Source organism: Salmo salar, chromosome ssa17 (genome assembly GCF_905237065.1).
Source record: "Salmo salar chromosome ssa17, Ssal_v3.1, whole genome shotgun sequence".
In the NCBI taxonomy this organism is placed as follows: domain Eukaryota; kingdom Metazoa; phylum Chordata; class Actinopteri; order Salmoniformes; family Salmonidae; genus Salmo; species Salmo salar.
In genome coordinates, this window is record NC_059458.1 from 32,329,808 (window position 1) to 32,342,405 (window position 12,598).

Consider the following 12,598-nt stretch of genomic DNA (forward strand, 5'->3'; position numbering starts at 1 on the left):
CATAGTCCATGTGTCACTCAGACAGTGTGTGACAGAGATGCGGTGTGTGTGTGTGTGTGTGTGTGTGTGTGTGTGTGTGTGTGTGTGTGTGTGTGTGTGTGTATGTCACTCAGATAGTGTGTGACAGAGATGACCATGATGAATATGTCTCCTGTGTTTTCACCGAGTCTCCCCTCAGAGCCACAACTCAACTCACACCATGCCACAATCAATAACGTCTGGACAGGATCCAGGCCAGGGTGGCAAGTCACCCACACACACACACACACACACACACACACACACACACACACACACACACACACACACACACACACACACACAGACAGGGTTGGGGAGTAACCGATAACATACAATCTGATTTACAAAAAGTGTAACTGTAATGAATTACATTAACCAGCAAAAATATTGTAATCAGATTAGAGATACTTTTGAAAAACGACAAAATTACTTCTTGGATTACTTTTAAATTCAGAAAGGAAGCGAAAAAATACATTATGACCCCTTTCTGTTTTCTCAATGACATTCAATTCAGCACTGAAAAAAGGGTGCAGGTTTAAGTTTGTTCTACCTGTGAGAGTCTGACTACAAGTCAGAGACCACTATGATGACACACCAACACTATGTTCACACTACCTACCCAGAGGCTCTGCATATTTAATGAATAACCCAGGTAATGTCACAATAAGTCATTTGTGTCACTTGGAAAATGGCGTTACCTGGAAACCCTGTGGTTTTTTCCACAGGCTCAACAACAGAGAGGTGGAAAAGGAGGAGAGAAAGAGAGGAAGAGAGGAGAGAGAGGGGGATGGAGTGATGGAGGGGGAGAGAGAGGAGGATGGAGTGATGGAGGATAGGAAGAGAGGAAGAGAGGAGAAAGAGGGGGATGAAGTGATGGAGGAGGGAGAGAGAATGGAGTGATGGAGGAGAGGAAGAGAGGAGGATGGAGTGATGGAGAGAGGAGGATGGAGTGATGGAGGGGTGAGGATGGAGTGATGGAGGGAGGAGGATGGAGTGATGGGGGAGAGGGAGGAGGATGGAGTGATGGAGGGGGAGAGAGAGGAGGATGGAGTGATGGAGGAGAGAGAGGAGGATGGAGTGATGGAGAGAGGAGGATGGAGTGATGGGGGAGAGAGAGGAGGATGAAGTGATGGAGGAGAGAGAAGAGGATGGAGTGATGGAGAGAGGAGGATGGAGTGATGGAGGGAGGAGGATGGAGTGATGGGGGAGAGAGAGGAGGATGGAGTGATGGAGGATGGAGTGATGGGGAGGAGAGGGAGGATGGAGTGATGGAGGGGGAGAGAGAGGAGGATGGAGTGATGGAGGAGAGAGAGGAGGATGGAGTGATGGAGGGGGAGAGAGGAGGATGGAGTGATGGAGGAGGAGAGGGAGGATGGAGTGATGGAGGGGGAGAGAGAGGAGGATGGAGTGATGGAGGGGGAGAGAGAGGAAGATGGAGTGATGGAGGGGGAGAGAGAGGAGGATGGAGTGATGGAGGAGGAGAGGGAGGATGGAGTGATGGAGGGGGAGAGAGAGGAGGATGGAGTGATGGAGGAGAGAGAGGAGGATGGAGTGATGGAGGGGGAGAGAGAGGAGGATGGAGTGATGGAGGAGATGATAGAGGAGGATGGAGTGATGGAGGGGGAGAGAGGAGGATGGAGTGATGGAGGAGATGAGAGAGGAGGATGGAGTGATGGAGGAGGAGAGAGAGGAGGATGGAGTGATGGAGGAGGAGAGAGAGGAGGTTGGAGTGATGAGGGGGAGAGAGAGGATGGAGTGATGGAGGGGGAGAGAGAGGAGGATGGAGTGATGGAGGAGGAGAGGGTGGATGGAGTGATGGAGGGGGAGAGGAGGATGGAGTGATGGAGGGGGAGAGAGAGGAGGATGAAGTGATGGAGGAGAGAGAGGAGGATGGAGTGATGGAGGAGGAGAGGGAGGATGGAATGATGGAGGGGGAGAGGAGGATGGAGTGATGGAGGGGGAGAGAGAGGAGGATGGAGTGATGGAGGAGATGAGAGAGGAGGATGGCGTGATGGAGGAGATGAGAGAGAGGATGGAGTGATGGAGGGGGAGAGGGAGGATGGAGTGATGGAGGAGGAGAGGGAGGATGGAGTGATGGAGGGGGAGAGGAGGATGGAGTGATGGAGGAGATGAGAGAGAGCGGAGGATGGAGTGATGGAGGAGAGGAGAGAGAGGATGGAGTGATGGAGGAGAGGAGAGGATGGAGTGATGGAGGAGATGAGAGAGGAGGATGGAGTGATGGAGGAGATGAGAGAGAGGAGGATGGAGTGATAGAGGAGAGGAGAGAGAGGATGGAGTGATGGAGGGGGAGAGAGAGGAGGATGGAGTGATGGAGGAGATGAGAGAGGAGGATGGAGTGATGGAGGAGATGAGAGAGAGGATGGAGTGATGGAGGGGGAGAGGGAGGATGGAGTGATGGAGGAGGAGAGGGAGGATGGAGTGATGGAGGGGGAGAGGAGGATAGAGTGATGGATGAGATGAGAGAGGAGGATGGAGTGATGGAGGGGGAGAGGGAGGATGGAGTGATGGAGGAGGAGAGGGAGGATGGAGTGATGGAGGAGAGAGAGGAGGATGGAGTGATGGAGGAGAGAGAGGAGGATGGGGTGATGGAGGAGGAGAGGAAGGATGGAGTGATGGAGGAGGAGAGGGAGGATGGAGTGATGGAGGAGAGAGAGGAGGATGGAGTGATGGAGGAGAGAGAGGAGGATGGAGTGATGGAGGAGGAGAGGAAGGATGGAGTGATGGAGGAGGAGAGAGAGAGGGGAGGCAGGGCAGACGGTAGGTACCAGTAATGGAGCTGTGTTGGCTCCAGGGCAGGGGTTGATGGCCTAGGGCCAGAATGATGCATCTCTCTGGGGGACACATCTCAGGTCTTTCCCCCGCCCCGGTCAATACCTCCACACACAGAGCCTGGTGTAGAGAGTGGATGGATCGCCTTTCACTGGCCATCACTCTCTCTACTGACTGCTGCTGACACTATAGTGTTCAGGATGTGTGTATGTGTGTGTATGAGCGTGTGTGTGTGTGTGTGTGTGTGTGTGTGTGTGTGTGTGTGTGTGTGTGTGTGTGTGTGTGTGTGTGGCAGTAAGTGCCCTCTGATCGCAGGCTGATGATAATGAGCAGATAATTAAAGAACTGAAGCTGATACCACTATTCACTATTGTCCAGGATGTACAGAAGTCCACTATTCACTATTGTCCAGGATGTACAGAAAACCACTACTGTCCAGGATGTACAGAAGTCCACTATTCACTATTGTCCAGGATGTACAGAAAACCACTACTCACTACTGTCCAGGATGTACAGAAGTCCACTATTCACTACTGTCCAGGATGTACAGAAAACCACTACTCACTATTGTCCAGGATGTACAGAAGTCCACTATTCACTACTGTCCAGGATGTACAGAAAACCACTACTCACTATTGTCCAGGATGTACAGAAGTCCACTACTCACTAGTGTCCAGAAGTCCACTACTCACTAGTGTCCAGAAGTCCACTACTCACTACTGTCCAGGATGTACAGAAAACCACTACTCACTACTGTCCAGGATGTACAGAAGTCCACTATTCACTACTGTCCAGGATGTACAGAAAACCACTACTCACTACTGTCCAGGATGTACAGAAGTCCACTATTCACTACTGTCCAGGATGTACAGAAAACCACTACTCACTATTGTCCAGGATGTCCAGAAGTCCACTACTCACTAGTGTCCAGAAGTCCACTACTCACTAGTGTCCAGAAGTCCACTACTCACTACTGTCCAGGATGTACAGAAGACCACTACTCACTACTGTCCAGGATGTACAGAAGTCCACTATTCACTACTGTCCAGGATGTACAGAAGTCCACTACTCACTACTGTCCAGGATGTACAGAAGTCCACTACTCACTACTGTCCAGGATGTACAGAAGTCCACTACTCACTATTGTCCAGGATGTACAGAAGACCACTACTCACTATTGTCCAGAAGTCCAGGCAGAAAGGCACACAACTGTCTATATAAGGTCCCACAGTTGACCGTGCATGTCAGACCGAAAATCAAACCATAAGGTCGAAGGAATTGTCCGTAGAGCTCCGAGACAGGATTGTGTAGAGGCACAGATCTGGGGAAGGGTACCAAAATATTTCTGCAGCATTGAAAGTCTCCAAGAACACAGTGGCCTCCATCCTTCTTAAATGGAAGATGTTTGGAGCCACCAAGATTTTCCTAGAGCTTGCTGCCCGGCCAAACTGAGCCATCTGGGGAGAAGGGCCTTGGTCAGGGAGGTGACCAAGAACCCAATGGTCACTCTGACAGAGCTCCAGAGGTCCTCTGTGGAGATGGGAGAACCTTCCAGAAGGACAACAATCTCTGCAGCACTCCACCATTCAGGCCTTTATGGTAGAGTGGCCAGACGGGTGCCACTCCTCAGTAAAAGGCACGACAGCCCGCTTGCAGTTTGCCAAAAAGCACCTAAAAGGACTCAGACCATGAGAAACAAGATTCTCTGGTCTGATGAAACCAAGATTGAACTTTTTGGCCTGAAAGCCAAGTGTCACATCTGGAACAAACCTGGCACCATCCCTATAGTGAAGCATGGTGGTGGTAGCATCATGCTGTGGGAATGTTTTTTCAGCGGCAGGGACTGGGAGACTAGTCAGGATCGAGGGAAAGATGAACGGAGCAAAGTACAGAGAGATCCTTAATGAAAACCTGCTCCAGAATGCTCAGGACCTCAGACTGGGGCGAAGGTTCACCTTCCAACAGGACAATGACCCTAAGCACACAGCCAAGACAACACAGGAGTGCCTTCAGGACAAGCCTCTGAATGTCCTTGAGTGGCCCAGCCAGAGCCTGGACTTGAACTCGAGCGAACATCTCTGGAGAGACCTGAAAATAGCTGTGCAGCAACGCTCCCCAACCAACCTGACAGAGCTTGAGAGGATCTGCAGAGAAAAATGGGAGAAACTTACCAAATACAGGTGTGCCAAGCTTGTAGAGTTATACCCAAGAAGACTCGAGGCTGTAATCGCTGCCAAAGGTGTTTCTACAAAGTACTGGGTAAAGGGTCTGAATACTTATGTAAATGTGACATCCGTTTTCTATTTTTAATACATTTGCAAACATTTCTTAAAACCTGTTTTTGCTTTGTCATTAAGGGGTATTGTGTGTAGAATGATGAGGGGAAAAAAACGATTTAATCAATTTTAGAAAAAGGCTGTAACGTAACAAAATGTGGAAATCAAGGCTGGTCATGGCTCACATCAACACCATTATCCCAGAAACTGGGGCCAAGCTTCCTGCCACCCGGGACCTCTATATTAGGCAGTGTTAGAGGAAGGCCCTAAAAATTGTCAAAGACTCCAGCCACCCTAGCCATAGACTGTTCTCTCTGCGCCTAGTTTAGGTCCAAAAGGCTTCTTAACAGCTTCTACCCCCAAGCCATAAGACTCCTGAAGAGCTAATCAAATGGCTACCCACAATAATTGCATCCCCTCCCCTCTTCTCTTCTCCTCTCCTGTCCTTCCCTCCTCTCCTCTCCCCTCCTCTCCTCTCCTGTCCTTCCCTCCTCTCCTCTCCTGTCCTTCCCTCCTCTTCCCCTCCCCTCCTCTCCTCTCCTGTCCTTCCCTCCTCTTCCCCTCCCCTCCTCTCCTGTCCTTCCCTCCTCTTCCCCTCCCCTCCTCCTCTCCTCTCCTGTCCTTCCCTCCTCTTCCCCTCCCCTCCTCTCCTCTCTCCTCCCTCCTTTTCCCCTCCTCCTCCTCTCCTCTCCTGTCCTTCCTTCCTCTTCCCCTCCCCTCCTCTCCTGTCCTTCCCTCCTCTTCCCCTCCTCCTCCTCTCCTCTCCTCTCCTGTCCTTCCTTCCTCTTACCCTCCTCTCCTCTCCTGTCCTTCCCTCCTTTTCCCCTCCTCCTCCTCTCCTCTCCTGTCCTTCCCTCCTCTTCCCCTCCTCTCCTCTCCTGTCCTTCCCTCCTTTTCCCCTCCTCCTCCTCTCCTCTCCTGTCCTTCCTTCCTCTTCCCCTCCCCTCCTCTCCTGTTCTTCCCTCCTCTTCCCCTCCTCCTCCTCTCCTCTCCTTCCCTCCTCTTCCCCTCCCTTCCCCTCCTCTCCTGTCCTTCCCTCTTCTTCCCCTCCCCTCCTTTCCTCTCCTGTCCTTCCCTCCCCTCCTCTTCTCTCCTGTCCTTCCCTCCTCTTCCTCTCCTGTCCTTCCCTCCTCTTCCCCTACCCTCCCCAGTAGCCTTGCTACTGTTATTTTACTGCTGCTATTTTATTATTTGTTAGTTTTATTTTATATTTTTATATTATTTACTTAACACTTATATTTCTTAAAACTGCATTGTTGTTTAAGGGCTTGTAAGTAAGCATTTCACTGTAAGTATTCGACAGATGTGACAAATCCAATTTGATTTGATATGAAATAGTCAAGGGGTCTGAATACTTTCTGAAAGCACTGTAGCTAATACACACACACACACATTATGCACACAAACACAACATTTGCCAGGAGAGGACACACACACACACACACTGAGATTATCTCAGCCTGCCTGGCTGAGGTCCAGTGTATTCATCACATGCACTTTCTCACTGCTCATCACGTAGTGCCCCCAAAACACACTCACACAAGAAGACACACACACACACACACACACACACACACACACACACACACACACACACACACACACACACACACACACACACACACACACACACACACACACAGCACCAGGGATAAGTAATTAAACTTGATCGTCAGGGTGAGAAAAGGAAAGCGACAGCGATATGAGAAAGAGAGGAGGAAGGGATGAGGAAGGAACGGAAGGAGGTGGGAGGCGAGGGGAGAGGAGGGGAAGAGGAGAGGAGGTGAGGGGAGGAGGCGAGGGGAGGAGGGGATGAGGAGAGGAGGAGGTGAGGCAAGGGGAGGAGGAGAGGCGAGAAGACATGAGGGAAGAGGAGGAGGGGAAGAGGAGAGGAGGTGAGGCGAGGGGAGAGGAGGTGAGGCGAGGGGAGGTGAGGCGAGGAGAGAGGTGAGGCGAGGGGAGAGGAGGTGAGGCAAGGGGAGGAGGTGAGGCGAGGGGAGAGGAGGTGAGGCGAGGGGAGAGGAGGTGAGGCGAGAGGAGGCGGTGAGGCGAGGAGGTGAGGCGAGGGGAGAGGAGGAGGGGAAGAGGAGAGGAGGTGAGGGGAGGGGAGAGGAGGGAAGAGGAGGAGGGCAGCATGATCCAATGCTCTTATAATCTCAGGTGATGCTGACGTAGTGCTTTCACCTCACTACTCCATCCTCACCCTCTCACCCTACCTCCCTCCCTCCCTCCCCCATCCTCACCCTCTCACCATACCTCCCTCCCCATCCTCACCCTCTCACCCTACCTCCCTCCCTCCCCCCATCCTCACCCTCTCACCCTACCTCCCTCCCCATCCTCACCCTCTCACCCTACCTCCCTCCCCCCTCTCCTCCTCCCTCTCATCCTACCTCCCGCCCCCTCTCTTCCTCCCTCTCATCCTCCCTCCCTCCTCTCTTCCCCGTCCTTGGTCTCCATTGAGGATCTTGTTCTATGATTTTGTGTGTTTTTAAAATGTGAAGGTAGCTAAATGAATGTCCAACTTTCTGGGACAATAAAGGACCCCCCTACCCCTTCTTCCTCTGAAGATGGTCTAGTCCTCCCCCCGTCTCTCACCGATGTGGTAGAGTCCGATCCAGTCCGTGGCGTCCACTTCCTCCTTGATGTCCCAGTTGATGATCAGGTTTTGGCCCCGCCCCATCGTGAACTCGTATGTCGACGCAGTCAGCGATGACCTGCTCTCCGAGGTCACCAGGTCCGTGTCGCTATTGGCCCTTTGTAGCCCGCCGCCATGACCCTCTCCATGACCTCCGACCCCTGACCGTTCACCAGCTGACCTTTCCCCGCCGTGACCCCTAGGGCCAATGCCATCACCGCCCTGGGCTGAGAGGGAGCGCAGGTTTTCAGGGCTGAGAGTGTAGCGCATGTGGGGGTTGCGCCTCCTCACCACCAGGAGATGCTCACGAGCAGTGGGAGTGGTCGTCATGGTGACCACAGGGGAGGAGGGAGGAGGGGACTGGGGGTGAGAGGGGTGGGGGTGATGGTGATGATGGGGGGAGTGGTGGTGATGGGAGGGGAGGAAGGGTGGGGGCGGGGCGGGGGGGGAGGACAGCCGTGGCGAGGGAGGGGCGAATGGTGGAGGTTGAGCAGGGGGAGGGGGGAGAACCGTGGGCCTCGCCCAAAGCTGGAGCCAGAGAGGAGGGCCACAGGCCAGGTGGCCACAGCACAGGGCCAGAGACAGCCTGGTAGAGCCTACTAGAACCTAATAGAACACACTAGAACCTAATAGAACATACTACAACCTAACAGAACATACTATAACCTAATAGAACATACTATAACCTAATAGAATGTACTAGAACCTAACAGAACATACTAGAACCTAATTGAACATAATAGAACCTATTAGAACGTACTAGAACTTAATAGAACATTCTAGAAGCTGACGCCCTAGCTATGGTCAGTAGAAGCCTCTAGATTCAATACTACAGTCTGGATCCAACAAGCAGCCAAGCCCAGACACAGGTCAGAGGTTAGCTAACACATCTCCACTTGTAAGGAGGTTTTCCCTTGCCATTCCTTTGCCTGCTCTTTGGAAGTCAAAAATAGGTTTAATCAGGTGACTACTGTAAAGCACTTTGTGAGAAATGTTGTTGTAAAAAGGCTTTTATAAATAAAGTTTGATTGAGTGATTGTGGAATTTGAGGCCTGTGATCCAGTCTTCCTATTGGTTGCGCTGTCTGGTCTGGTCCAGCCCAGTTTCACTCACATCAGAACATTTAGCTTCACTTCAACACACAGTGGAGTACAACTGGAGTGGTTCAAGATTTCAATCTAGGGATGGGCTGTACCATGGCTGCATGTTGGGAGGGGGGAGAGAGAGGGAGGAAGGGGATGATGGGGGGGCCAAGCTCCTCTCTCCCCCTCGTCTGTTTGGGGAGGGGTGGAGAGGAAGGATGTAGGATTGTAGTCTGGTTGGAACTAGGGTGGTCTGGGGTAGGATGTAGAGGTTGGCCAACTCTCCTGACCAATGTCTTGTCTTCTTCCAGGTGGAACAGAAAGGGGTGAGAGGGGGGAGAGAGGGAGACTGCAGGCCTGAGGTGGTGGTGGAGGTGAAGAAGGGAGGTTGGACACCTGTGAGAGGAGAGAGAGAGAGGGAGGGGGAGAAAGAGGGAGGGGACGTCAGAGATATAGCATAACGCCCAGGATCAACCAATGACAGGAGAAAGACAGGAACAACAGAAGCATTGTTTATCAGACTTGATCACCATCATTGGAACGGCAGCCCTAACAGAACAAGCTAACCCCAGCTTCTTAATCAACGGCAGCCCTAACAGAACAAGCTAACCCCAGCTTCTTAATCAACGGCAGCCCTAACACTTGATTTGGAACAGAACAAGCTAACCCCAGCTTCTTAATCAACGGCAGCCCTAACACTTGATTTGGAACAGAACAAGCTAACCCCAGCTTCTTAATCAACGGCAGCCCTAACACTTGATTTGGAACAGAACAAGCTATACCCAGCTTCTTAATCAACGGCAGCCCTAACACTTGATTTGGAACAGAACAAGCTATACCCAGCTTCTTAATCAACGGCAGCCCTAACACTTGATTTGGAACAGAACAAGCTATACCCAGCTTCTTAATCAACGGCAGCCCTAACACTTGATTTAGAACAGAACAAGCTAACCCCAGCTTCTTAATCAACAGCAGCCCTAACACTTGATTTGAAACAGAACAAGCTATCCCCAGCTTCTTAATCAACGGCAGCCCTAACACTTGATTTGGAACAGAACAAGCTATACCCAGCTTCCTAATCAACGGCAGCCCTAACACTTGATTTGGAACAGAACAAGCTATCCCCAGCTTCTTAATCAACGGCAGCCCTAACACTTGATTTGGAACAGAACAAGCTATACCCAGCTTCTTAATCAACGGCAGTCCTAACACTTGATTTAGAACAGAACAAGCTATCCCCAGCTTCTTAATCAACGGCAGCCCTAACACTTGATTTGGAACAGAACAAGCTATACCCAGCTTCTTAATCAACGGCAGTCCTAACACTTGATTTAGAACAGAACAAGCTATCCCCAGCTTCTTAATCAACGGCAGCTCTAACACTTGATTTAGAACAGAACAAGCCAACCCCAGCTTCCTAATCAACGGCAGCTCTAACACTTGATTTGGAACAGAACAAGCCAATCCCAGCTTCTTAATCAACGGCAGCCCTAACACTTGATTTAGAACAGAACAAGCTATTCCCAGCTTCTTAATCAACGGCAGCCCTAACACTTGATTTGGAACAGAACAAGCTAACCCCAGCTTCTTAATCAACGGCAGCCCTAACACTTGATTTGGAACAGAACAAGCTATCCCCAGCTTCTTAATCAACGGCAGCCCTAACACTTGATTTGGAACAGAACAAGCTAACCCCAGCTTCTTAATCAACAGCAGCCCTAACACTTGATTTGGAACAGAACAAGCTAACCCCAGCTTCTTAATCAACAGCAGCCCTAACACTTGATTTAGAACAGAACAAGCCAATCCCAGCTTCCTAATCAACGGTAGCCCTAACACTTGATTTAGAACAGAACAAGCCAACCCCAGCTTCTTAATCAACGGCCGCTGTTTAACCTGAAAACAGTAGCTACAGTGACCAACGGCGTATACAGAACTGATCTACCACTCTAATAAATATTGGACATGTATTTACTAGGTTGAGTGCTGGTGTTCCAGTTCCCCCAATAGCAACAGCAGACAAACCACAGATTGTTTCTTCACTGTAACAGGCAGCCACTGGGTGATGAGGGAGGGAGAGACCCACTGGAGAAAACCCACCTTGTATCACTCCTCTGTTAACACAGTGTTTTAGATCAACCTCCCTCTCTGTTAACACAGTGTTTTAGATCAACCTCCCTCCCTGTTAATACAGTGTTTTAGATCAACCTCCCTCTCTGTTAACACAGTGTTTTAGATCAACCTCCCTCTCTGTTAACACAGTGTTTTAGATCAACCTCCCTCCCTGTTAACGCAGTGTTTTAGATCAACCTCCCTCCCTGTTAACACAGTGTTTCAGATCAACCTCCCTCCCTGTTAATACAGTGTTTTAGATCAACCTCCCTCCATTCTCTAGCCTGCCTCCTCTCTCCTCCATCCTGCCTCCTCTCTCCTCCATCCTGCCTTCTCTCTCCTTCATATCTTCCCTCCTCCCTCCTCCCTCCTCCCTCCTCCCCCCCCGTCTCCTCCCTCGCCCTACCCTCGTCTCTCCTCCCTCGTCTCTCCTACCTCTTCCCTCGTCTCTCCATCCTGCTCTCTCCTCCTCCCTTTTTCCTAATCAGGTTTTAACATCAGTCAATCTGGCCACGCCTGTGAGGGAGAGAGAAACAACAGAGAGAGAGAGAGAGAGAGAGAGAGAGAGAGAGAGAGAGAGAGAGAGAGAGAGAGAGAGAGAGAGAGAGAGAGGTGTGTCCAGTCCACAATAACACTGCAGTTAATAACGTGAGGAGAAAGGCCATGTCCCATCATCCCCATTATGTGAATCCTTTATTAGTCTCCCTCATTACTAGTGTCCTGGTTGGAGGATTCCGGATTTCCTGCTTATACCCTCCTGATTCTGGGAAACATCCAACTGGGATTTCTTCTTCAAAGTTCCCGGAATTTTTCAAACCTAACTCCCTCTTAAACATGTAAACCATAAAGCAGCTAAAACTGAGGTGCATTAGTACTAGCAGGCTACTGAGGAACATATTGATCTCTCTTCCTGTCTAGACTGTGGTTACATTAGTACTAGCAGGCTACTGAGGAACATATTGATCTCTCTTCCTCTAGACTGTGGTTACATTAGTACTAGCAGGCTACTGAGGAACATATTGATCTCTCTTCCTCTAGACTGTGGTTACATTAGTACTAGCAGGCTACTGAGGAACATATTGATCTCTCTTCCTCTAGACTGTGGTTACATTAGTACTAGCAGGCTACTGAGGAACATATTGATCTCTCTTCCTGTCTAGACTGTGGTTACATTAGTACTAGCAGGCTACTGAGGAACATATTGATCTCTCTTCCTGTCTAGACTGTGGTTACATTAGTACTAGCAGGCTACTGAGGAACATATTGATCTCTCTTCCTCTAGACTGTGGTTACATTAGTACTAGCAGGCTACTGAGGAACATATTGATCTCTCTTCCTCTAGACTGTGGTTACATTAGTACTAGCAGGCTACTGAGGAACATATTGATCTCTCTTCCTGTCTAGACTGTGGTTACATTAGTACTAGCAGGCTACTGAGGAACATATTGATCTCTCTTCCTCTAGACTGTGGTTACATTAGTACTAGCAGGCTACTGAGGAACATATTGATCTCTCTTCCTCTAGACTGTGGTTACATTAGTACTAGCAGGCTACTGAGGAACATATTGATCTCTCTTCCTCTAGACTGTGGTTACATTAGTACTAGCAGGCTACTGAGGAACATATTGATCTCTCTTCCTCTAGACTGTGGTTACATTAGTACTAGCAGGCTACTGAGGAAC

General features: G+C 50.2%; 1 protein-coding gene and 1 long non-coding RNA gene across 8 annotated transcripts in view; both read right to left on the bottom strand.

Moving 5' to 3' along the window:
- The window catches only part of LOC106595449 (E3 ubiquitin-protein ligase HECW2), a 145,819-nt gene extending 137,690 nt beyond the window's left edge, over positions 1-8,129 (bottom strand). For 6 of the 7 annotated variants that reach the window (XR_006760068.1, XR_006760069.1, XM_045699466.1 and 3 more), the window contains exon 1: positions 7,683-8,129. Coding sequence is in view for 4 of the 7 variants with exons in the window: in XM_045699466.1 (XP_045555422.1) it covers positions 7,683-8,052 (370 nt within the window). In the remaining 3 variants the exon portion in view is untranslated. Of the gene's footprint in view, positions 1-7,637 lie in introns of all 7 variants that reach the window. The other variant, XM_045699469.1, reaches the window with a different exon arrangement.
- A 30-nt stretch (positions 8,130-8,159) lies between these two features.
- LOC123728200 (uncharacterized) overlaps positions 8,160-12,598 on the bottom strand; it is a 58,997-nt gene continuing 54,558 nt past the window's right edge. Inside the window, exons 2-3 of the long non-coding RNA XR_006760070.1 lie at positions 11,352-11,432; positions 8,160-9,200 (exon numbers count right to left, since the gene is read on the bottom strand). This is a non-coding gene — a long non-coding RNA (uncharacterized lncRNA). The remainder of the gene's footprint in view (positions 9,201-11,351; positions 11,433-12,598) is intronic.